Source organism: Momordica charantia (genome assembly GCF_013281855.1).
Source record: "Momordica charantia cultivar OHB3-1 chromosome 6 unlocalized genomic scaffold, Mcharantia_2.0 BLBB01000006.1, whole genome shotgun sequence".
NCBI lineage: Eukaryota > Viridiplantae > Streptophyta > Magnoliopsida > Cucurbitales > Cucurbitaceae > Momordica > Momordica charantia.
This window is the reverse complement of record NW_028275164.1, coordinates 32,984,689-33,007,334: the sequence shown is the minus strand read 5'-3', so window position 1 is coordinate 33,007,334 and position 22,646 is coordinate 32,984,689. Positions and strand designations below refer to the sequence as shown.

Here is a 22,646-nt window from a genome sequence, read left to right as displayed (position 1 = left end):
CCGCTGTTGTTTTTGTATTTTTACTCCATCTCATGTTTTAACCGTGCTAGGCCAATTGACCCGCTTCTGGTTTGACCGTGTTGAGATTGTTTAATTGTTCTTTCCAAACGTGTCGATTAAATTAGATTCATGCTTCGTCGCACATGACCGGCGTCGAGTGATGGTCGGACCCGAGCAGTGGTCGGTCCACGAGCCGTGTTTAGTCGAAAATAAGACCTATTAACAAACATAGGCTATCTCGTAGAACCGCCGACTAATGTAGATCTGCGCCCGTTCGCACTTGGTCGACGCCAACAGTGGTCGGACCCGAGCAGTGGTCGGTCCCGAGCCCTGCTCGGCCTGCCCTGTATAGCTGGTTTTACCGTCACCGTGTAGGATTGGATTTACCAAGCTTACGTCGTTGAGTGTTGAGTAGCCGTAGTCGGTACCTGTTGCCCCCTACTCTCAATTGTATTGTTGATATCTTTTGAGAGTACGCTTGTAGACGAGGCAAAGTACTTTATAAAAAGGTCTCTTGGTATCTCGTTTTGGATTTAAGAAATATAGTTGACAGAGAATTAATGGACACTTTATTGAACAAAAGGAATTATAATTAGAAATCTTGTTAAAAGTAGTAAACAACCATATTTGAAGGAAGAAATAAAAGGTCAACAGCCCCCCTTAGTAGAAGTTCTGTCGTTGTCCCTCATTGAGGTATAGTAGCATTCCCGTGACACTCGTTGTTCTCCTTTAATTTCTCCTACCCCACCCGGTGTTGGGAACTTCATGGATTGGTGATATGTGGATGGTATCGCTCTGAGCATATGCATCGTCGGTCTTCCCAGTATTGCGTTGTAGGAGGATGTGTAGTTAACGACCAAAAAGTCCACCATCTTGGTGACACTCTTCGGCCCACTTCCGAATGTTACTGGCAACTCAATCCTCCCTTCGGGGATGACCCGTTCTCCCCCAAATCCTACCAGTGGTGCTGGACTACTCTTGAGCACCTTTTCTCCTAGATCCATAGCTTTATAGGCTGTCCAGGAGATGATATCCGCCGAGCTGTCCCCATCCACCAAGACTCGATGTACTTTAACATTTGCTATCTTCAACGTGATAACAAGTGCATCGTTATGAGGGTGAAGGAGGTGAGTTGCTTCGTCCTCCGAAAATTCAATTGTCACCGGCCGGTTTGTAGTATACGCGTGGTAGACCTCATTTTGCTCGCGACTCGTCCTAGCTTCACCTACATCTGCTTTCCTTTTTCTCCCGGATTCTCTTTCTATGGGGCCCCCCATTATAGTTCGAATCTCTCTTGCGGGAGACTTGTCGCTTTCGTCGTTCTGGGTCACTTTAGGTTCCTCTACATACTCCTTGAGGTAGCCCCTTCGGATTAGTCCTTCCACCTCTTCCTTGAGATCAAAACAATCCTGAGTTGCATGGCCGTGATCCCTGTGGAAAAGACAATACCTGCCTTTGCTGCGCTTAGCTGACGGGGCCTTCATCCTCTCCGGCCATTTAAGCAACCTTTGGTCTTTGATCTCCATCAGCACTTGCTCGATTGGAACGGTGGTCGGGGTATACTTTTCAAATTTTCGGGGTGGATCTTTCTGGCTACTCCGATCCCTCTTCTCCCATCTCGACCCCTGCGGTTTATCTCCCGACCTCTCCCTCTTTGGGTCGGTTCGCTTTCCGTCAGGTTCCCTTTTTTAGTAAAAGAACTCACCAGCGCTCATGTACCTCTGAGCTCGGCTCAGCGCCTCCGAGAAGGTGTTCGGTGTTCTCTTTCCGAACGAGAATGACAAATGTTCATCCCTGACGCCGGACATGAAGGCCAGCAGAGATACAGCGTCTGTAAGGCCTTCTACCTGCAGCTTCTCCTCGTTGAACCAGGCTACATAGTCGCGTAGACTCTCTGTCGTCCTCTGCTTAATGGTTAAGAGATAAGCCACGGGTCGGCTCCGACACCGCCCCCCTACAAACTGAGCCACGAATGCTCTAGCCAAGCTCTTGAAACTCGAGATCGACCCTCGTTTTAATTGTCGGAACCATATTCTGGCCGACCCGTTGAGAGTAGTCGAGAATACCCGACACCTGACCGCTTCCGACACTCCATAGATATCCATCCATTCCCGATAAGCATCTAGATGATCCACTGGGTCGGTCGTCCCGTCGAATTGCTTCACCGTGGGTAGCTTGAATTTTGGAGGGACCTTTTCTCTCATGATTTCCTCCGTGAATGGTGAGTCGGCTTGATCCAGTAGTTATTCGAGGTCGAATCCCTTCTCCTTGTGGCTATGTCGCTTCTCCAATGACTCTGGCCGATCTGCCGGTTTGCCTTTGTCGAGACTTATCGGTTCAGAGTTTCTATCATCATGGTCGCTCTTGCCCCCATTTGGTGCCGGGGATTTATGTTGCTTTTTCGTCTTTCGAGGGTCGAAAATTCGGGTTCGTCGCCTGGTATTTCCACCTATCCGCAACTTGCTCCCTGCACTGTTCGTTGACTCCTCGGTATCGCTTTCCGCTGGGCCCTTCCCCTTTTTCGGGTCTCTGACAAGGGGCACTTCGTCGGACTCATGTCGCTCGAATTGTCGAAGGACTTGGGTCATGCGTTGAAGCATGCCCTCTACCTTATCTTCCAAGACCGCGAACTGCTTCTGGAATGGCTCAGGGGTCGTTAATGCCTGCACCTCGGGCAACCCCTCCTGACGCTCTTGGTTTGGCTGGTTGGTCCCATCCTCGGGTCCTCCAACCTGGGGGTCGCCCAAGTTCAGCCTCCTCTTGACAGAGCAGTTATCATCAGAGCGTCGTGGACTCCTTTCTGGTGTCATGTTGCTCAACTGGATGCTTTAAGTCGTCCCCACAGACGGCGCCAATTGTTGATGCGTGGATTTCGGTCCTCTGGTTCACCTCCTCGCACCTACCAAACTTGTTGATCCGGGACTAGTACCTGCAAAACCAGATGAGCTAAACCGGTGCGACTCTAGTCACACGGGCTCCGATGCTTAAGTTAGCAGGAGAATAATGTGAAATGTAGCCAATTTTAGCTGCCCTTACCTCTAAGGCTGGATCGCTACTTATAGTCATCAGGTTGTTCCAGAACATTCCATAGGTAGCTAACCCTAATTTCGTTGGCGGGCCTGGGCGAAACCGTGGATTGAAGACGAAGGACCGCTGGAGGGCCGTGGGCCGAGCCTCGGGTCGGGACCGAGCCCATCACGGCCCAGTGGCTTCCTCCCGATCTTCACCTGCACCTCAACTTTCGATTTCCATTGCATAACAATAACAATAAAATATTATTATAAAAAAATCATAATAAAATATAATAAGTAGTTCAGCATTCACACAACATCGTATGTGTTGATTTAAATTCCAATAAAAAGTATTCATATGAAAAAAAAAAGAATTATGTAAAATATTTACCTAAATAAATAATTAGGAATAGTAAAAGACAATGAACACAAAATATGTTTAAATCAATATTTTGAATTATATAAAATTAATATAATAAAATATGAATACCTAAAATATTCATATAATAATAACAAGACGTTGAAACCAATATCTTCAAGAGTTACGTTATAATTTATAATTTTTTAATTATTTTTTATATACTTTAAAATAAAACTTTAAAGTTCCACATCTTTATTTCTTATTAGTATATATAAAAATAAGGAGAAAAGGTGAGTCGAAAAAAAGGTTCAGAAACTATCCACTTAGGAAATCTGATTTTAAATTCAATACATCTAAATCAAACAGGTTTATTTTTTTTTTTAATTTTTAATTCAAAACCTGACGTTAACAAAAAAATAAATTAGATTTTGTGATGTTTAATTCAAATTCGGTCCTAATTAAATATAATCTTTTTGAAAAAAGTTAATTTGATCTTTAGAATCCCCAATTTATCTTTTATTTTTTTAATTTGTTTTTGGCATATTTTAAATTTGAAATTATAATGAAACTTTAACGAAAATCAATTCAAATTCAAATTTTAATTTCTATTATTTTTAATTAGGCTAGACAAATATGGTAGTTACCAAATGCCATAATTTCTAAAAAAATTAAAACAAAAAACAAAGAAACAATAACCTTAACAAATAATCCCACGCATTTCAAGGAAAAGAATAACATTTTCGTTTTCCTATATTTATGTAGATTACATTGTTTAAAATTAGAAAAGGTACATAATAATTTGAAAAATAAAATTTATAAAATAATTTTCCAAACACAAACAATCACCCCAATTCCAAATAAACTGGTTATAGAGAAAAAAAAAAGAAAAAAAGAAACATATTTTCCGAAGGCCGAAATTGATTAGGACAGGAGATATTAGGATTTAGGATTACGAATTCTCTGAAATTCCTAAATCCTAATTCCACTTGAAGTCCTACTCTCATACAAATTTGGAATTTCTTCTTATTCTACGTTTTGACTTGCATTCTCTATAAAAAGCCAAAGGCAGTAACAGCTTCTCACTCACTTGCCTCACACTCCACAACACAAAACAAAACTCTTCCACTCACTTCCAATACCATGACCAGTACCGTCTTAGAGATTCACAGCGCTGACTCGCCGGCTCCGGCTGCCGGCGATGACGAGTGCTCCATCAAGCAAGTGGATATTACAGTGTCGAAGACCGATGACCCGAACTTGCCGGTTCTCACCTTTAGAATGTGGGTCTTGGGGATTGCCTCCTGCGTCATACTCTCCTTTGTCAATCAGTTCTTTTGGTACAGATCCAATCCCTTGTCGGTTTCTTCCATTGCTGCGCAGATTGCTGTGGTTCCCATTGGCCACTTGATGGCCAAGACGCTTCCGACTCGACCTCTTTTCAAGGGCACGCGTTTCGAGTTCACTATGAATCCTGGACCCTTCAATATTAAGGAACACGTTCTCATTACTATTTTTGCCAATTCTGGTGCGGGCTCTGTTTACGCTACTCATATTTTGACTGCTGTTAAGCTCCTCGACAAGAGGCAACTCACTTTCGTTCCTGCCTTGCTTATTATGCTCACCACTCAGGTTTCTTCTTCATTCCCTTTTCTAATGTTGATTTCTCTTATCTGTTTGATTTTTCCGATGTTGATAATCAGTGTTTCTACTTATTTGATAGATTCTTGGATTTGGGTGGGCTGGAATCTTCAGAAAATATCTGGTTGAGCCCGGGGAAATGTGGTGGCCATCTAATTTGGTTTAGGTTTCATTGTTTAGGTGACGTGTCTTCTTACCATGGTTTTAGTTTAATGAATCTTTTATTCTTTGTATTCATACAGTTAAGTTAGTTAAGTTTGCTGACTAGAGGAATTTTGGGACTTGCAGGGCTCTCCACGAGAAGGAGAAGAGATCGAAAAGCGGCACCACTATCACACAATTCTTCATTTTAGCAATGATCTGCAGCTTTGCTTACTATGTTCTTCCTGGCTACCTTTTCTTTATGCTCACCTCTTTCTCTTGGGTGTGTTGGTTTAATTCCAAGTCTGTTTTACTTCATCAACTGGGCTCTGGCACACGCGGCCTTGGAATTGGCGCATTCGGGATAGATTGGACCACAATTTCATCTTACCTTGGAAGTCCCCTAGCTAGTCCTTGGTTCGCCACTGCCAATATTGCTGTGGGATTCTTTCTTGTTATGTATGTGACGACACCCATTTGCTACTGGTTCGATGTTTATGGAGCAAAGAAGTTTCCTATATATTCGAGCAGCCTTTTCATGTCGAATGGTCTCAAGTACAACATCTCAAGCATTGTGAATTCAAATTTCCATCTTGATCGAGGTGTTTACCGCACAACTGGGCCTATAAATCTCAGTACCTTCTTTGCAATGACCTATGGACTTGGATTTGCCACACTTTCTGCTACACTTGTTCATGTCTTTCTCTTCAATGGAAGGTAAATTCTCAACCAAACTTCAAAACTAATAGTTTAGGCCTTGTTTGGTAACCATTTGTTTTTTAAAATTAAACTTATAAACATTACTTCCACTTGTGTGGTTTTTATCATTTTGCTATCTACAGCTTAAAAACATTTTCAAATTTAAACAAAATCTGAAAAATGGCCAAAAGTTACCAAAGAAATGATAGAACAACCAGATGGTAATTGATTCATGTTCTATATTACTTGCTGATTCATGTTCTATATTACTTGTAGGGAACTGTGGAACCAGAGCAAAAGCGCATTTGGAGGGAAGAGGAAAATGGACATACATACGAGGCTTATGAAAGCCTATAAACAAGTACCTGCATGGTGGTTCCTCATCATCCTTGGGTTGAGCATTGGTCTCTCTGTTTTTACTTGCCAATATTACAATGCATCTCTTCAATTGCCTTGGTGGGGTGTTTTGCTAGCTTGTGCTGTTGCCTTCTTCTTCACTCTTCCCATTGGCATCATTGCTGCTACCACAAACCAAGTAAAGTCATGGAATCCTAATTAAAATCAAAACTACATGTCTGTTTGGTTTCAAGAGATGACTTACTCACGTTAAGTCCAAATGTCTTTCTTGTTTGCAGTCACCTGGTTTGAATATTATAACAGAGTATATCATTGGCTATGCGTATCCCGAGCGCCCGGTAGCCAACATGTGTTTCAAGGTGTTTGGATATATCAGCATGACACAAGCTCTAACATTTGTATCCGACTTTAAACTTGGTCACTATATGAAGATCCCACCCCGGACAATGTTCATGGCCCAGGTGAATTTTATTTTCTATACTTTGGTCTAAAATTATAATACAACATGAAATGGAGTATATGCTAAGTGTGTTATTGTTATTCATAATGAATTAACTTTATGTGGCAGATGGTGGGAACAATCATAGCCGTCGTGGTATACATTTCAACTGCTTGGTGGCTAATGGGATCAATTCAAAACCTTTGTGACACCAACCTGCTACCATCGAACAGTCCCTGGACTTGCCCGATGGATCGCGTGTTCTTTGATGCTTCAGTCATTTGGGGGCTTGTTGGGCCTCGTAGAATCTTCGAGAACTTGGGAGAATATGGAGCTGTGAATTGGTTCTTTATTGGTGGAGCCATTGCCCCTCTACTCGTATGGATTGCGCACAAGATGTTCCCCAAGCATTCATGGATTCGCCTCATCCACATGCCTGTACTGTTGGGCGCTACAGCGATGATGCCGCCTGCTAGTGCCGTGAACTTCACCAGTTGGCTCTTATGTGGGTTTCTATTTGGATTTTTCCTTTTCAGATACAAGACACAGTGGTGGAGACGCTACAATTATATTCTCTCCGGCGGCCTGGATGCGGGAACTGCTTTCATGACAATATTGATATTTCTGACTCTAGGATCAAAGGAAATTGACTGGTGGGGAAACAATGTGGACGGCTGCCCGTTTGCCACTTGCCCCACTGCTAGAGGAGTTATGGTTGATGGCTGTCCAATTATATGATCTAACTTTTTAGCTTAGCAACTAGAAGGGTTTATAAACTGATTTTTTATTTTTAGATAGCTTCTTTACCGTAAATATGTCATCTGGATCTGTAAATGATGATTCTTGTAACCGTCCATTTATTAAACTTAAAATATTCTGCTTATTACAAATTGATTTTTAAATTAACCTAATTAACTAGTATTCTAACTAAATAAGTAATGATGTTTGTTATCATTATTATCTTTTTCAAGGTAGAATAAATAAGGGTAAATATTTTAAGATGTATGAAATAAAGTACCATGTCAACACGATAATTATTGGTGAATTATACTTATAGACTATTGACAATAAAAAAGCTCGCTTAGATATACATGTCAAGTTCGAACCTCATTCCTACATGTAAAAATAAAAAAGCTCAAACTTTATTAAACGTGAATTGAAAAACCGGTGCGCCGACTAACCAAAGCAAATCGGCTCGGTTCGATTCGCCCCTTACGTTTGAAATGTTCGGTTCGACTTAAAGAAGTAACGAACGAACCGAACCCTCTCCCCTTCCCGCAGATCGACAGATTCAAGATTCAGTTCACATAAATCTCTCACAAATTTCTCGACCGCCCTCTCTCTGTGTAAATTCTTTCATTTCTCCTCTCCGGACTGGTATGATTCTTTCTTTCAGATTCGGTTATTTTAATTTATGATCTTCAATACTCACCTCCTTGTGTTTTTATAATTAAAATTGGTATTAGACCGACCATTCATCTTTTTCCCACTCTCTGCCAGTTGGGTTTTAGTTTAATCTTATGATTATCTATGGAAACAACCGCAATCAAACATGGCGCTTGTAAATCTAGGCAGCCGTAGCCGTCGCTTCGTGAATTATCCTTACTTGTATGCTGTCTGATTCTGTTGCATTGTAATTTTGCATCATTTAGTGAGAACAACAGAGGCAATCAAGATTTGCTTAGAAACTGTTACAAAATCGAGGTCATGAACGAAGAACAACGTGATCTCCTTCTTAGCTCGTCTTCTCGCTTCCCTCCTCCTCAAGGTCGCTTCCCCATTTTCACCATCTTTTTTTTTTATTATTACAACTGCTACTGCTGTTCAAAAAGATTCTATCCTTACATATCTACTGTGTATTTTTTGTGTTGTTAGGAGTTAGGTTATCTTATGGAACGGCAGGTTTTAGGGAAGATGCCTGGGTGCTTCTTTCGACAGTTTATAGGGTGGGAATTCTGGCTGCTTTGAGAGCTTTGAAAACTGGGGGTGTGATCGGGTTGATGATCACGGCCTCTCACAATAAGGTATCTGACAATGGGGTGAAAATTGCTGACCCAAGTGGAGGGATGCTCACCCAGGAGTGGGAGCCCTTTGCTGAGGCGCTCGCCAATGTGTCTTCCTCGCAAGAGATCGTTCGAGTATGACTATCAATTACAAATTTTAATGCCCTCGGTTGTCTTAGTTTCATCTTATTTTCTCCACCTTTTTGGTTATTGATTGATATGGGAGAAAATGGAGACTGGGATATGGAGGAAGAGGAGTTGGGGATGGGTTGTTTTACTTGAAAGTTGACTTTTCTTTTGCTAGAATTTTCAATTTATTTAGAGGGTGAGTGTCAGTTTGTTATTATTTCCCATTTGTTTGCCCTTAATATAACTGGACATGGAACTTAAGATGTGATATGTAATTAAATTGACAAACAGTTAATCAATGACTTTGCGGAGAAGGAAAATATCATATTGAATGGAGCAAAATCTGCTAGAATACTGGTGGCAAGAGATACAAGGCCGAGTGGAGAAGAGCTACTCGATGCTGCTAAACATGTATCTGCCCTTCTTTTTGAAATAGTACTTCATTTCTGTGTTTTTCTTTCTTTTTTTTTTGGTTACTTTTTTCCTCCCCTCTTAGTTAAAATAGTGTTCATTTTGTTCACTTGAGCTGTTAAAATTGATTGAAGGGAATTGGTTCAATCAATGGGGCTGTTGCTCATGATATGGGAGTTTTGACAACGCCACAGTTACATTGGATGGTTCATACCCAAAATAAAGGCATGAGGGCATCAGAATTTGATTACTTTTATTCACTTTCAGAATCATTCAGGTTGTCTTATTTTATTTACTGAATTTAGAAATTTACCAATTTGGAATACTTCGTAAGGGCTTTTGTGTTTGATAATATAGGGACTTGTATTTGAACTCAAATAATGGTGAACTGAATGATTGGGATAACCAGTTGGTTGTTGATGGGGCTAACGGTGTCGGTGGACTGAAACTAAAACTATTAAAGGAAATGTTGAAAGGTGTGTCTATTGAGATTCGTAATTCTGGAAATGAAGAAGGGATACTCAATGAAGGAGTTGGTGCTGATTATGTTCAGAAAGAGAAGATTGTTCCACGTGGCTTTGGTTCACAAGATGTTGGGATCAGGTTTGTCATTTCTCTGTTGTTGATTAGTAGAGCTTAACATGGTTCTGAAGTATACCATAATCTTATTCTATTCGTAGTTATATATGCTCCATCTTCTTGGTTATAGTTTATTGATAAGATATGACTTTTCACTGGCTACCTTTTATGGTCTATTTGTTTGTCATTTCAAGTTCTTTCCAAGTCCTAACAGATTTCAAATGAATGAATTCCGTTTGTTATCACATCAAATAGAATGATTTAAAATATTACATGATTTTGTATCATGTTTTCATTTAAAAAAGTTTCCGAACGAAAATGATAAAATTTTAAAGTAAATTACTTATTTAACCTTGTCATATTTTAACTTTCTATTGATAAATTAAGATCAAAAGCCTATATTTGTAAAATTTGCAAAAACATTCAAATAAGAAATTTAATTACATTCTTTTCAATATTTCTCATTCCAAACAAGATGAATAACTAAATCATTTCTCGAATTTCAAATTATAGGATTTAAAATCATTTCTTGAATTTTGTTGATTTCGAACAAAGGTTAGAGAGCAGATATTGGTTGTGGTAAGTTCAATCTATTAAGCTAGAGAATTTATATTTTATTATTTATAGGACTGAATTATTGGATACTTCTAGCTTTTTCAGGTGTGCTAGTTTTGATGGCGATGCTGATCGGCTCATATATTTTACCGTGCCATCAAAAAGTAGCAATAAGATCAATCTTGTCGATGGGGACAAGATATTATCTTTATTTGCTATATTCATCAAGGAACAATTAACAATTTTAGCAGGAAGGGACAAAGATAAAATCGAGTTTGAGCCCCGCCTTGGTGTTGTACAAACTGCTTATGCAAATGGAGCATCAACTCGGTATCTTAAAGAGTTGGGACTGGAAGTAGTGTTCACTCCAACAGGAGTAAAGTACCTGCATGAGAAAGCTGCTGAGTATGATATTGGGATCTATTTTGAAGCAAATGGTCATGGGACTATCTTGTTCTCAGATTACTTCGATGGCCGGATATTTCCCATTCATAATCAGCTCTACAGTGTAGCTAAAGGTAATATATGACATGGTATTTGTTATCTGTGTTGGGTCACTTTTAGAGGTCATATTAGGAATATTAGGGGGTGACATATTTGTAATTGAGGAGTTTGTTAGGGTGGAATGTTTATAAATAGGGAGAGTTAGGAACTAATATTGGGAATTAATTTTATGTGGGACATCTCTCTCGTAAGGCTATTATCATTTTAGTTTTCTCTTTGATATTTGCAATATAAGTCCGGTGTTGTTTTCTTATAACTGAGATTCTAATAACTAAATTTTGAGCATAAAAGTTACCTCATCATATCTTTCAGATTCGGAAGAGGAAAGTGCAGCCAGGAGATTACTGGCAGTCAGTAAATTAGTCAACCAAGCTGTGGGAGATGCTCTGAGTGGCTTGCTTCTAGTCGAGGCTATTCTACGGTACAAAAATTGGTCGATACATAAATGGAGTGAGCTTTATCAGGACCTACCGAGTAGGCAACTCAAGGTTTGCTTGTTGATTCCCTTTCTCTATGAAACAAGTTTATTATTTTACTTTTGAGAGAAAAGAAGCAAATTTTTTTCTCTTGGTTGGCTAGGTTTTTGTTAGTGTGCTGTATTTAGAGCTTTCTATAAGGTGGTTCTTTAGGAGTTTTAACAAGGAAGTGGTTATGCTCGTTGATGTAGAGACCATCGAGTCTTCTTACAAGTATCTATGGTCCTGTTTTTTAAAGTCACATTTTGTTCGTTACTAAACAATACAATTAAAATTCAACTTCATATTCTGTCTCTGGAGTAGGTGAATTTTGCTTGTTGGGAATGCAAAAACTGTAGCTGTTCGTAATTTTGTTTTAGGCTTCTGTTGCTAAGGATTTTAGTAATTATCCTATCTCTAAATTCAAGAATTGGAGCCTTTTTTTGTAATTTTGTTTAGTTTGTTTTTCTGTTTTTTGTTAGCTTCTTTTTTCTGGTTCCTTTTAGTTTTGGCTACGTCTTTTTTATTTATTTTTTCTTTCTTTGTATTTCCCTTGTGAATTCTTTCCTTAGGTCTCAAAGAAAGCTGTTCTATTCATTAAAATAATAATAATAATAAATATGTATATATATTTATAATAATAATAAAATAAGCATTTTTTACTTGGGTTGCCCTTAGAAGACACCCTGCTTAAGACACTCTGCTTTTTTTGGTTAAGGGTGGCAAAGTTTTACCTTCCGACTTTTTATATATAATCTTTCCAAGCTAAAATTTAAGGGTAAATTAGGGGGAAAATCATTAACGTATAATACTTTGCATCTAAGACGAACTAGGGGCAATTGACCTCCTTCTCCCGTCTCCACATTATCAATTCAACTATTGTAGTAAGTCGGATCGTGAGCCTGCAGGAGCATACATGTTTGTCGCTCTCATAAGCAACTATTTGAAGAAGATCCTTCTTTGATTTGAATATGACTCTTTCTTCCTTAACTCGCAGGTGAAAGTTGTTGATAGAACTGCGGTTGAAATGACCAATGCAGAAACTGAGGTTGTAAAGCCACCTGGTATACAAGAAGCTATCAATTCCGAAATAGGTAATGACAATATCGAAATCTTTATTCGCTTGGTTAATTTTGTTGCAAGTTTCAACTGACATATTGCATAATTATCCTTTCCATCTTTTACAATCTTGCTTTTGGGATCTACTTAATTATACCACTTTTAAAAGTCATCCCAAAATCATTCAAAAACTGATTTACATATTCATAATTCACACCGTAGAAAGTAGCCCAAGATGTGGTCCATGTGGAGTAATGTGTGGCCTCTTCAATTGCAAGATATCACCAACATTTTCACCCTACCTAAAACTGAAATCAAAAGAAAAATGTCTTTAAATTGGTGCAATCTTTTTAAGTTTTCAAAATCTACTTTTAATAGCAGCCATGTGATACTTATTGTGGCAGGCTTGTGTCTTTTCTATTTTGTAGGTATTTGGATTGAGAAGAATAGTAGAATTTTTAGGAGTGGAGAGGTCTGGATCTAGTTAGATATAATACTCTCTTTGTGGGTGTCGATTTCCAAGTCCTTTTGTAATTATCAATTAGGTCTCATTCTTTTAGATTGGGGTCCATGATCTCCTTTTGGTAGGCTTGTTTTATATTCTTTCATTTATTTTCAATGAAAGTTTGATATAAAAAAAATAAAAAGATCTGAGTGAGATTTGTGATTCTGTTATGTTTTCTCTTTGATTCCAATTTCCATCTTGAGTTCGAACTATAAAAACTGTTATGTACATTCCCTTCTTCCTCTGTATTGTTTTCTCTTTTCTTGTCATCCCATTTGGATTAATATGTCTCATATTTGTCTATGAAATCTGTTCTGGATGTGAAAAGAAAAATGGCAGTGTGTCTGAGATCCTTCAATCCTTTTGGTCAGCTTTATAATCTTAACAGATTCTACAAACTATAATGTCCACGATTGTTTTTCGTTTCTGTTGCAGCAAAATATCCTCAAGGCCGTTGTTTCATAAGGCCATCAGGAACCGAGGACGTTATCCGTGTCTATGCAGAAGCATCCACACAGGAAGGAGCAGATAACCTAGCAAGCTCAGTAGCGAAAGTAGTAGACCAATTCCTCGGGGTTGGCAGCTCAAAACAAGCAGATCAATGAACGACCATGAGACACATGATGAAAATAATGTTTCCATGGATGAAGCTCTGTTAGAGATTCATCCTAGTCGATATGATCAGCTTCTAATTGTTCGTTCTTAAAGTTTTTACAGAATTTTGCAATGTAAAGATTACATAAGCCGTTCATTTAGTCTTTGTCAGTGATTGCATTCTCAAGAAGTGAACATTGGAGTTGAACAGACATTTCAATAACATTTGTTAGACTGTAAAATAATCTTTTGAATGTTGATGGAGATTGTTGTTGGGCACTCTTTTAAAAAATGGTTTCTGTTTTTATTTTCCCAACTGTTATTAATAATATCTCTTAGAATAATTTATAATGCTCATGGTTCTGTAAGGAAGAACCACTGGTTGATGAATGTTTTCTAGTTTGCAAATTTTCAAATGAAGAAATGGGATTAACTTTTTTTTCCCCTTTCGTAAAGCTTCTTTTTTGGTTGCTATATTACATAATCACTCGAACATTATTTAACATATACGAAAGATGATTCTCAATAAAACTAATTTCCTTCTTTTTTTTTTTTCTTCCTGGAGAACTCGAGTGAGAGATAGAGGGCTCTTCTTCTCTCCTTGGCCACTTTTTTATTATTAAATTTCATAAGCATTCAATGACATTATTGAACATGTATGGCTATAGGTAAAAAATCAAATAGCTAATACCAAATACGATAAACAATAACACTAATTTTGGGAGGGAGAAGGGATTCTTCATTGGGACTCAAGTTGGACTCGTCATGTTATCAAACTGCATTAATATCATTGGCATTCGGTTGGTTTGCCTTGGCTTTTGACTCATCAAGATAATTCTGATAAATATAGGAAACAAATCCCCAAATAGCCAAAACTAAAGCCATGGCCTTCACCCCATCCATTTTGTCATGGAAAAAGATCACTGCAAGAATTGGAACCACAGGCAAAGCCAATGTGCTAATCACATTAGAGAACAATGAAGACACCTCAAAAATCAACCCCAACAAACCAATGGAGGAGACCTGCCAAGCCACTGCAGTCCAAACCACAGTCATCACATAGGACACTCTCCCCTCTCCATACTCCCTCATCTCATCTCCCAAATCCCTCCACTCCCCGCTCACGAAAAGCCCGACCACGCACCCACAGCTCGCCACGAGCGAGGGATATATTTGCATATCCAACACCGTAGAGAATGTTTCTCTCTTCATAACTTTCTCGAAACACACTTGGAGAAGGCATAGATACAACGAGTAAGCAGCCGATGCACCGAGCGTGCAAAGGAACCCGATTATGTACTTCCCTTTAGCAGAATGCGGTGTGGTGTCAGACTCGGAGTTGAACGCTAGAAGGGAAGCTGAAACTGTGAGGAGGACGAGGGAGTTGAGTATATAAGAAGTGAACTTCTGAGCATTGAGGAAGAAGCTGAAAAGTGCATTGAAAGCTAATTGAGTTGCACAAAGAAGTGAGTAAGTAGAGACAGGAAGGTAGAGAAGGCCATAAGAATACATCAAGTTGTCTCCTATCAAAAGAAGACCAAAAGCAAAGCAAATGAAGAAAAATGTGAGGAAATTTTGCTGTTTGGAGGAAAATTTGGTGGGTTGGGGAAAAAGGCAAAGAAGGGGAAGGAGAATTGGAAAGCCAGCTGATTGAACCAATGTGGCCATCCATTTGCTATTCCCTCCTTTGTCATAATAAAGTCTTCCCAAGAGAGTTGCTACAGATTGGCCACAAACAAGAAAAAGGGTGTACAACCCGATACGAATCCGCCGCGTGTATCGTTCGAGCTTTCGAGTTTTGTTTGAATTCCGCTCTCTTTGATTACCTGACCAAATAAATCTAGATGAGTTTAACAAAATCTTTGTTTTCATCTTCATCTTATAAAAAAAAAAAATAGTAAGAGATTCTACCTTTACTACGAAGTTCAACTTCTTCAGCTGCCTCCATGAGGATCTTGAGGCTTTTGAAGAGCAAAGGATCTTGGTGAATTTTAGAAACAAAATAAGTGTTTGGATGCTGAGAAAGTGAAGGAAGATGAACTTTATAAACTTGGGAATAGGATTTGTTTGACTGAAGCTGCACACATTACTCAAAAGTCAAACTTTGAAATACATTTATTGGCTGTGGGGATTCATGGTTGAATGTTTGAAAAGAAAATTTTGGAGTTGGACAAGTTTTTCAAACTCTTATTAATGATCCTGTTTGATTTATATATTGGGAAGTTGTAGGAATAAGGATAAAATAACTTACTGTTATTATTTACTAATAATTAGGCCTTGCTTTTTCCTTTTGTATCTGAGTTTATTTAGGCCTCGTATTTTAAAACGTTTATAATAGATTTTTGGGTTTTTTTAAAAGTTGTGTTGTGACTATTTAGTCTACATATTTTGAAAGATTTTAATTGTCCATTTATAGTTTTGTGTTGAATAGAAGTATGATATTAACTATAATGGTATAATTTTGGATCAAAACAGTCACGTTTTTAAAGTAGGTAGATCAAAATGAACATTTAAAAAGGGACGAATAAATTTTAACCTCCAACTTTTTTGGTGGTAAATATTAATGTCTTGAATCTTGATCAGTTGAGCTCTCGGGGATAATCTCATTCAATTAAAAAAAACAATCATAGTCAGTTACACATCTTCAAAAAGATGGAATGTGGGACTTTGTTGGTATAGATAGTGACCATCAATTTTTTTAATCTTTTCTTAATCATGCTTCCATGATTTTAGAATTTCTCACACTCGAATGTAGTATCAGTTTAGTCATGTATCCCTCGTGGTGTCATAAGTTATTTCAAAAGTGCGAGTAGAAAAAGTTATTAAGAAACTTAAGCATTTAGGTTTTCTATGTTTCTTGTTTCTCTTCCTTTTAGAAATTTTCCCAAAATTATGTCGAAATTTTATAAACAATAAAATCAAGTTTCTTATTTCTTGTTTCTATTTCCAATTTGTTCCAAAATATAAATGTGTTAGTTGAAAAAGGAGGTAGGATTGCTATTGTTAGAGATCATGAAGTTCTATTTTTCTTTATTAAAAAAAGTAAACAAGAAAGAAGAACATTGCGGGCTTTTAAAAATCAAGTTTGTTCAAAAGATATCTCAAACACACTTTTAACTAATTGATTGCAGCCTACATGAGCATAGCTAAATAACAGTTGACATATATTCGTTTCCTTCGAGTAGGAGGGTTCCATACTCCCCATTTATTGTACTAAAAAGGCAATTGATTGCACCACATGTGCAAATTTAGATTTTAAATGGGAACATTTATTTAAATTTAGGTTTGAATGAATGAAAATTGGAATTCGAAATCTATGACGCATTTGATCACAACTTCTCTATTTCGAGTTAGAAATATAGGTGTTCTCATTTTTAACAAACATCTCTAGAAATATCTCAAAAACCATAAAATCAAATTTCTTGTTTTTTAATCTCAATTTTTATTTTTTTACAAAAATATAAATAAAAATATTATTTTAGACTTTCTCTTTTTTATTATTACAATCATTTGGATTAAAATCTAACTCACTCGCAAAGATATATTCTCTTGGGAATGAAAGAAACAAATTTGTAATTTAATTGTACTTTTCTTTTCTCAAAAAGTGTTATTTACTTCTAATCCAAAGTTCAATAAAGATACTGGGACAGGTGGCGACGTGAAATTACCTTTTGGACAGGGGTTGGCAACTTCTAGACGGAAGGGTAAAAGAGTAAAAAGGTCATAAATGAAAGCATGGGGCTGAGAGCAGCGGATTATAGCCCAACTTCATGTGGTACTATAAAAACCTGGTTTCCGCTTTGCACTCTGGATTTTTCCAGAAGCTCAAGAAATCTTCAAGAATCTGCTCCTCTATTTTCTCTCCAGCCCTAAAATCACCAGGTAATGGATATTTTCTTTCTAATTTCCACTTTTTCCTTTCGAATTTTTGTTTTCGATTCTTGGTAGAAGAAAGAGAAGAAGAAGATGATCTCGTCAATTCGCGTGTTGATTTTCTTTTTCATTTCGATTTTGTGTTAATTTTGATAGCTATGGTGATGAATGATGACTATGATTATGGCTCGATAGGTTATTCTCCTCCATCCCTTCTTTTATCTATACCATGCTCTTTTATTGTATGATACAATTTTTATTGACATCTGTTTTTATCCTTTTACAAGATTGTATTTTTATTGTACACGAGAAAGGAGACGATGAGCAGCAGAAATAGTCGCACCATCTATGTTGGCAACCTTCCTGGAGATATTCGTTTGAAAGAAGTAGAAGATCTGTTTTACAAGGTTCTATTTCCTCATATATATATATATATATATATATATATATATATATATATATATATATATATATATATATTTATATAATCTTCTCATGAAATTTGAGTTTTTAATCATTCGACGATTTTTTTGTTTCCTGCTCAAAGAAAAAAAAAAGGGGAACGAGAATTTTTGTTATTATATTGAGATGTTCCCGAATCTCGACTAAATTTAGTTTAATTGCAGTATGGACCCATTGTCGACATTGATTTGAAGATTCCTCCACGCCCACCGGGCTATGCTTTTGTGGAGGTGAGGTTAAATCTTGACGCATTTGGAACATTTTTAATCTTGAGACCCTTTAAATTATTTTGGGTGTTTTAAGAATTTAGGTAGCTGCATGGAACTGTTGGTGGTCCTTAATGGCAAACTTCTATTCTGTTCATAACTTTAACTGTTTTAAATGCAGTTTGAAGATGTTCGTGATGCGGAAGATGCAATTTATGGCCGAGACGGGTATAAGTTTGACGGATGTCGTTTACGGGTACAAGTTGAAATACATTCTTGCTGACATTATTCTCCTACAGTGTCTAATTCACTTATCAAAGTCTAAGGTTGCAATGATTCTGCCTTTTCTGCCTTCGTAGGTGGAATTTGCTCATGGTGGAAGGGGACAATCGTCTTCAATAGATCGTTATAGTCGTAGTGGAAGCAGCCGCGGTGGTGTTTCTCGGCGAACTGACTATCGTGGTATGTATTTTATTTACTTTCTAGTGTGAAAGTCCGATTCCATTGTGACAATATTTTCTTTCTGCAGTTTTGGTCACTGGATTACCTCCTTCCGCTTCATGGCAAGACCTGAAGGTAAGCATGATGTCTGTTTCTGGAAATAGCACACTAATGTAGTAAGTTGTCCATTTATTTGTTCGATAATAGGCTCTTTTTTTAAATAGAAAAAATATATGACTACACCTACTAATTGATAGTTGTCTTCCTGTAATTCTATATTCAGGATCACATGCGTCGTGCTGGCGATGTCTGCTTCTCTGAAGTTTTTCGAGATCGTGGAGGTTTGTTGCATTTGGCTGAATCTATTGTACTTGTTTGACCTTTCTCGAAGGATTCACAAAGAAATTTGCAGAAAAATTGATTAATTATTACAATGGCAACCTTCATATCTTGCTCTTTTCTTTTAAAAACAATATTATTCTTATTTTCAAATACCTTCTAGGCTTTACTAAGATGAGGTAAACCCAGGGTTGTCTGACTGGTTCTATCTAAAAAAGAATGATATCTGGACACTCATGGATATAAAAAAAAAAAAAAGAATGATATACTGAAAACAAAAAAAGAAGATGTACCGGAAGCTAGTAACAAGGTTTTTTTTAGTACAGGCTAGTGACAAGTGATAGGTCTTAAATCCTTGACCCTCTGAGTACTTGGAATAAGGCAAGTAAAAGTTCCATTCATATTTGGATCAATAATACTGCTCTCATTAAACGCATGAACCACATTATTTACTTTCCCTTGGTCAAGAAACTTGAAATTATATTATCATTGGGCCATTCCACCAAGTTATTTATCCTGTTTTGTTTTTTTTTAATACCTCCTGCTATTTAGATAGTAGATTGAGTTGGGGGATCTATTGCATTTATATGAGCTTAGATAGGTGGAAGGTATTGTGAACAGTGAAGTGTTTTTGTCTCAGGCATGCTTGTTATGGAAATTCTGGTCCTGCTCATATTTTTGAATTGATGTTTTTTTTTTCCCTGGTTACGTTGAATTAAGTCTAAATATTTTTTTTAAAAGTAATTTTTGTTACGATCTGGGCAGGGATGGCTGGAATAGTGGATTACACAAACTATGATGACATGAAATATGCTGTAAGTTGCTTTTTAGATGGTCATCTGATGTCTTTGCAGGGAGATTCGCTTTGTGTTTGATGGTGACACTGGTCCTTTGATTTGGATTTTGTGTTTATGGTTAATTTATTTTAATTTTGTAAATTGTAAACTGGCTTATTTGTGCAGATAAGAAAACTTGATGATTCAGAATTTCGAAATGCTTTTTCTCGTTCATATGTACGGGTATGTGGACTGGAAGTTTATTTATTGTGCTGAATTCTTTTTTGTTATTTTTCTTGTTTGTTACTAATAGATGTATACTAATACGTTCAGGTGAAGGAATATGACTCTAGGCGCAGCTACTCTCGAAGCCCTTCTCATGATTCTAGACGAAGTGATTATTCTAGAAGTCCCAGTCGTAGTCCTTATAGGGAAAGAGGCCGGAGCAGGAGCCGAAGCCGGAGCCTTAGTCGTAGCCATAGTCATAGTGGCAGGAGCACAAGGTTTGTTTCGGTTTTCTTGCAAAATAAAGACTCAAAATGTTCGTGGAAACCAGAATGATATGATGTTTTGTTTTGTAGTCTATCTCCAAGGCTCAATCACTCTCGTCGCTCACGGTCAATTTCTGAACAATCCCGATCAAAGTCTCTTTCAAGGTTTGCTGAATCCCTTCCTCCCCATGACTACTTCATTTCCTAAAGACATTGTCTGAATTTTCACCGTTGCTTTTGGTGATATTCTTTATAAAATGGATGTCATGTCTAGTCTTGTGTATTATTCCCATTGATGACAATGCGGAGGGACTTGGTTTCCATAGAGTACAAACAATTTTATATGTTGGCAACTCTGAAAATATGTTACGTTGTGCATACTGACGTGACTGCCTGTTGTATTGGACGTGTCGCTTTTGTGGCCATCATGTTTTCTTTTCTTTTCCATATTCACATCAAGTTTCTTCATTATGAAGAAAAATATTAGGGGCCGCTTGGTAACTTCTATTTCTTGTTTCTTGTGGGAAATGTGTGTGGTAAGGAGTAACATTTGCTGTTTCTTTTTTTTCATTTCTTTGAAATGTTCTCACAGTCTTGTTCATATTTTGGAAATAAGAAGTGTTACAACTTACAGTGTAACAAAATGTTGGTTATACATATATGGCTATGTATATTTTAGAATTAATTTTCTAGTATAACTTTTCTATTCTGGAAAAGGAAGTTTAGAGAAGAAAAATAAGAATGGTTACTAAATGCATTCGTGTTTTCTCTTTTTGAGTAAGAGAGAACATTCTTTTTTTTTTTTTTTAACAAGAAAGTGAGAACAGTAAATAAGAAATGAAAAATATACAGAGAAAAAGAGAACTAAAAGGAAACCAATTGGGCTCTAAGTCTTGCTGGTCATGTATGGTTAGAAGAATTTGCTCGTAGAAATTGTTTTTGATTAAAAAATTTTTGAGCTTCATTAAGGTTTTAAAGCATTAAAAAGAGGTGAAATGTATTTGATGATCTTGAGAACCCCTGCTTCAATCATGCACTTCGTGTGCAATTTTCATTTATTTTGGCAAATGTTTTCCTATGATAGCCTCCTGCGGCTCCAACAAACAATTGTTCAACTCCACTCCTGAAGTGGTGGGGAAAAAAAAAGACCTCTTTTAAATATATATCTTTTAAAATTTTCCTTCAGCTATGCTCGGGGTTGACAAATGAGGCTGGTGTGTTTGGGCAGTCATCATTGTTTGTTTATGTTTTGCTAGATATGGGCCTTTTGCGGAATAATTGGGACTTCTTGTTAGGGACTTGAGGAAGGTGGTGCTCAATGCTTTCAACTCTTTGGTTGTTGAGGTAATACAGTTCTGTTGATGAGCACCCCAACAAACCTCGATGCTAATAATAATTCTCTTTCCTTATGCATGTTCTCTCAATAGCTGCTAAAACTGATAGAAAGCTCGTTAAGTTGCAATACTCTTCTCGGGTCCGTCTTGAATTCTGCATAGGACCCGCCTACAAATTTGGCCTGTCACCAATTTTGCATTAGTTTGGGTTACAGTTTGAATTCCCCCCCCCCCCCCCCCCCCCCCCCCCCCACTGTTTATCTGCTTGAATTTCATCTTTCTGTTTGACTGTCAATTACCTACGGGGAAATTGAGACCAAAAGCCACTCTACTATTGGTTTCACTGCTGTGTGTGGAAGGCAGTATTTGCACTTATAGCTGTAGACTCAGAATCCTGATGATGCTTGATGTTCTTTTGTTTATTGATTGCAGGTCTAGGTCGAGATCAAGATCAAGATCACCAATTTCATCTGTAAGTTGGGATTTGAATTTAAAAGCCTTCTGCTTTCTCTAGATTGGCTTAAGTGCATGGAAAGGACTTGTTTTTCTGTTTCTCATGGTTCCATTAATTGCAGCGTCATCGGGAGAGCAAACCTCGAAGCCGGAGCAGATCTCGTTCCAATTCCAGGAGCCTGTCCCGATCTCTTTCACCTAATGTAGTTATACTGGTTCAGACAAACATATTTCTATAAACTAAGATAACATTTATTCCTGAAGTTTTTATTTAACAGGTAATAACGAACGTGAATTTGAATTGAACAGGCAAGATCAGATCAAAGCCGAAGTCGAGGCCTATCTGTCGAGTCGAGGGACCGATATTCGGAATAGGACATTGTTCATGTGATGGCTGTCAGGTGTGGTTAGGAAAAGCGTAGGAGAAAGTAGAGTTGGGTTTTCATATATTTGGAGGATTTGTATTGTGGTTCTATTGTATTTTGTATTGTGCACTTGTTTTCTGTTATTTCACTTTAGATTGTATTTGTAGCTTGAAAATGTGATTCTTCCAGATCTTTTGGTGTCAAAATTATAACGAGTTAATTATTCTCTCTTTAATCTACTTTATGTTTATCTTTGAAGTTAAAATGAGGGTTCACCGTTGGCCTGGAAATCCACAACTTTCTTGAAGAAATTAATCATCACCGTCTTCTGTTGATTTTCCGAAGCACGTATAACCCAACAGAAATTTTCATAATATTAGCTGTGGTTATTATTTTAACCATCTTCCAAACTTAAATTTCATTGGTCTAAAATCAAATCAAATCAAATCCTCCAGGCTCATGTACG

The 22,646-nt window shown here is 37.5% G+C and overlaps 5 protein-coding genes and 1 pseudogene across 9 annotated transcripts; 3 read left to right on the top strand and 3 right to left on the bottom strand.

The window, feature by feature from the left end:
- Nucleotides 1-647: 647 nt before the first annotated feature.
- LOC148211101 (uncharacterized) lies at nt 648-1,526 on the bottom strand. Its single transcript, XM_088125284.1, has one exon. The coding sequence runs from the start codon at nt 1,524-1,526 to the stop codon at nt 648-650; it is 879 nt and encodes a 292-aa protein (XP_087981410.1).
- Nucleotides 1,527-1,688: 162 nt separating this feature from the next.
- LOC148211100 (uncharacterized) lies at nt 1,689-2,204 on the bottom strand. The gene has a single exon (XM_088125283.1). It carries the CDS (start codon nt 2,202-2,204, stop codon nt 1,689-1,691), a length of 516 nt encoding a protein of 171 aa, XP_087981409.1.
- Nucleotides 2,205-4,512: 2,308 nt separating this feature from the next.
- On the top strand, nt 4,513-7,421 carry LOC111007776 (oligopeptide transporter 6-like; annotated as a pseudogene).
- A 448-nt stretch (nt 7,422-7,869) lies between these two features.
- On the top strand, nt 7,870-13,704 carry DRT101 (phosphoglucosamine mutase-like protein). Its single transcript, XM_022280279.2, has 10 exons — nt 7,870-8,023; nt 8,299-8,414; nt 8,522-8,784; nt 9,070-9,189; nt 9,324-9,466; nt 9,547-9,792; nt 10,429-10,841; nt 11,140-11,315; nt 12,280-12,376; nt 13,282-13,704. The coding sequence occupies exons 2-10, from the start codon at nt 8,354-8,356 to the stop codon at nt 13,449-13,451; spliced, it is 1,689 nt and encodes a 562-aa protein (XP_022135971.1). The 5' UTR covers nt 7,870-8,023; nt 8,299-8,353; the 3' UTR covers nt 13,452-13,704.
- Nucleotides 13,705-14,013: 309 nt separating this feature from the next.
- LOC111007881 (putative purine permease 11) lies at nt 14,014-15,500 on the bottom strand. The gene is made up of 2 exons (XM_022280414.2): nt 15,352-15,500; nt 14,014-15,266 (listed from the first exon to the last, which is right to left on the bottom strand). Exons 1-2 carry the CDS (start codon nt 15,386-15,388, stop codon nt 14,212-14,214), a joined length of 1,092 nt encoding a protein of 363 aa, XP_022136106.1. The 5' UTR covers nt 15,389-15,500; the 3' UTR covers nt 14,014-14,211.
- A 1,703-nt stretch (nt 15,501-17,203) lies between these two features.
- SR30 (SERINE-ARGININE PROTEIN 30) lies at nt 17,204-22,415 on the top strand. 5 transcript variants are annotated; one of them, XR_015791979.1, is made up of 15 exons: nt 17,204-17,322; nt 17,470-17,508; nt 17,601-17,720; nt 17,940-18,005; nt 18,163-18,237; nt 18,341-18,443; nt 18,511-18,557; nt 18,706-18,763; nt 19,527-19,576; nt 19,724-19,780; nt 19,871-20,040; nt 20,119-20,193; nt 21,285-21,372; nt 21,795-21,834; nt 21,938-22,018. XR_015791979.1 is itself a non-coding variant. In XM_088126163.1 (15 exons), exons 3-15 carry the CDS (start codon nt 17,634-17,636, stop codon nt 22,188-22,190), a joined length of 975 nt encoding a protein of 324 aa, XP_087982289.1. In that variant the 5' UTR covers nt 17,204-17,322; nt 17,470-17,508; nt 17,601-17,633; the 3' UTR covers nt 22,191-22,415. The 5 variants fall into 5 exon arrangements, 4 of the variants coding, with proteins under 4 accessions (XP_087982289.1, XP_022135866.1, XP_087982290.1 ...); XM_088126163.1 differs by lacking the exon at nt 21,285-21,372 and adding an exon at nt 22,125-22,415; XM_022280174.2 differs by lacking the exon at nt 21,285-21,372 and adding an exon at nt 22,125-22,415 and having other exon boundaries at nt 21,938-22,030.
- Nucleotides 22,416-22,646: the final 231 nt, after the last annotated feature.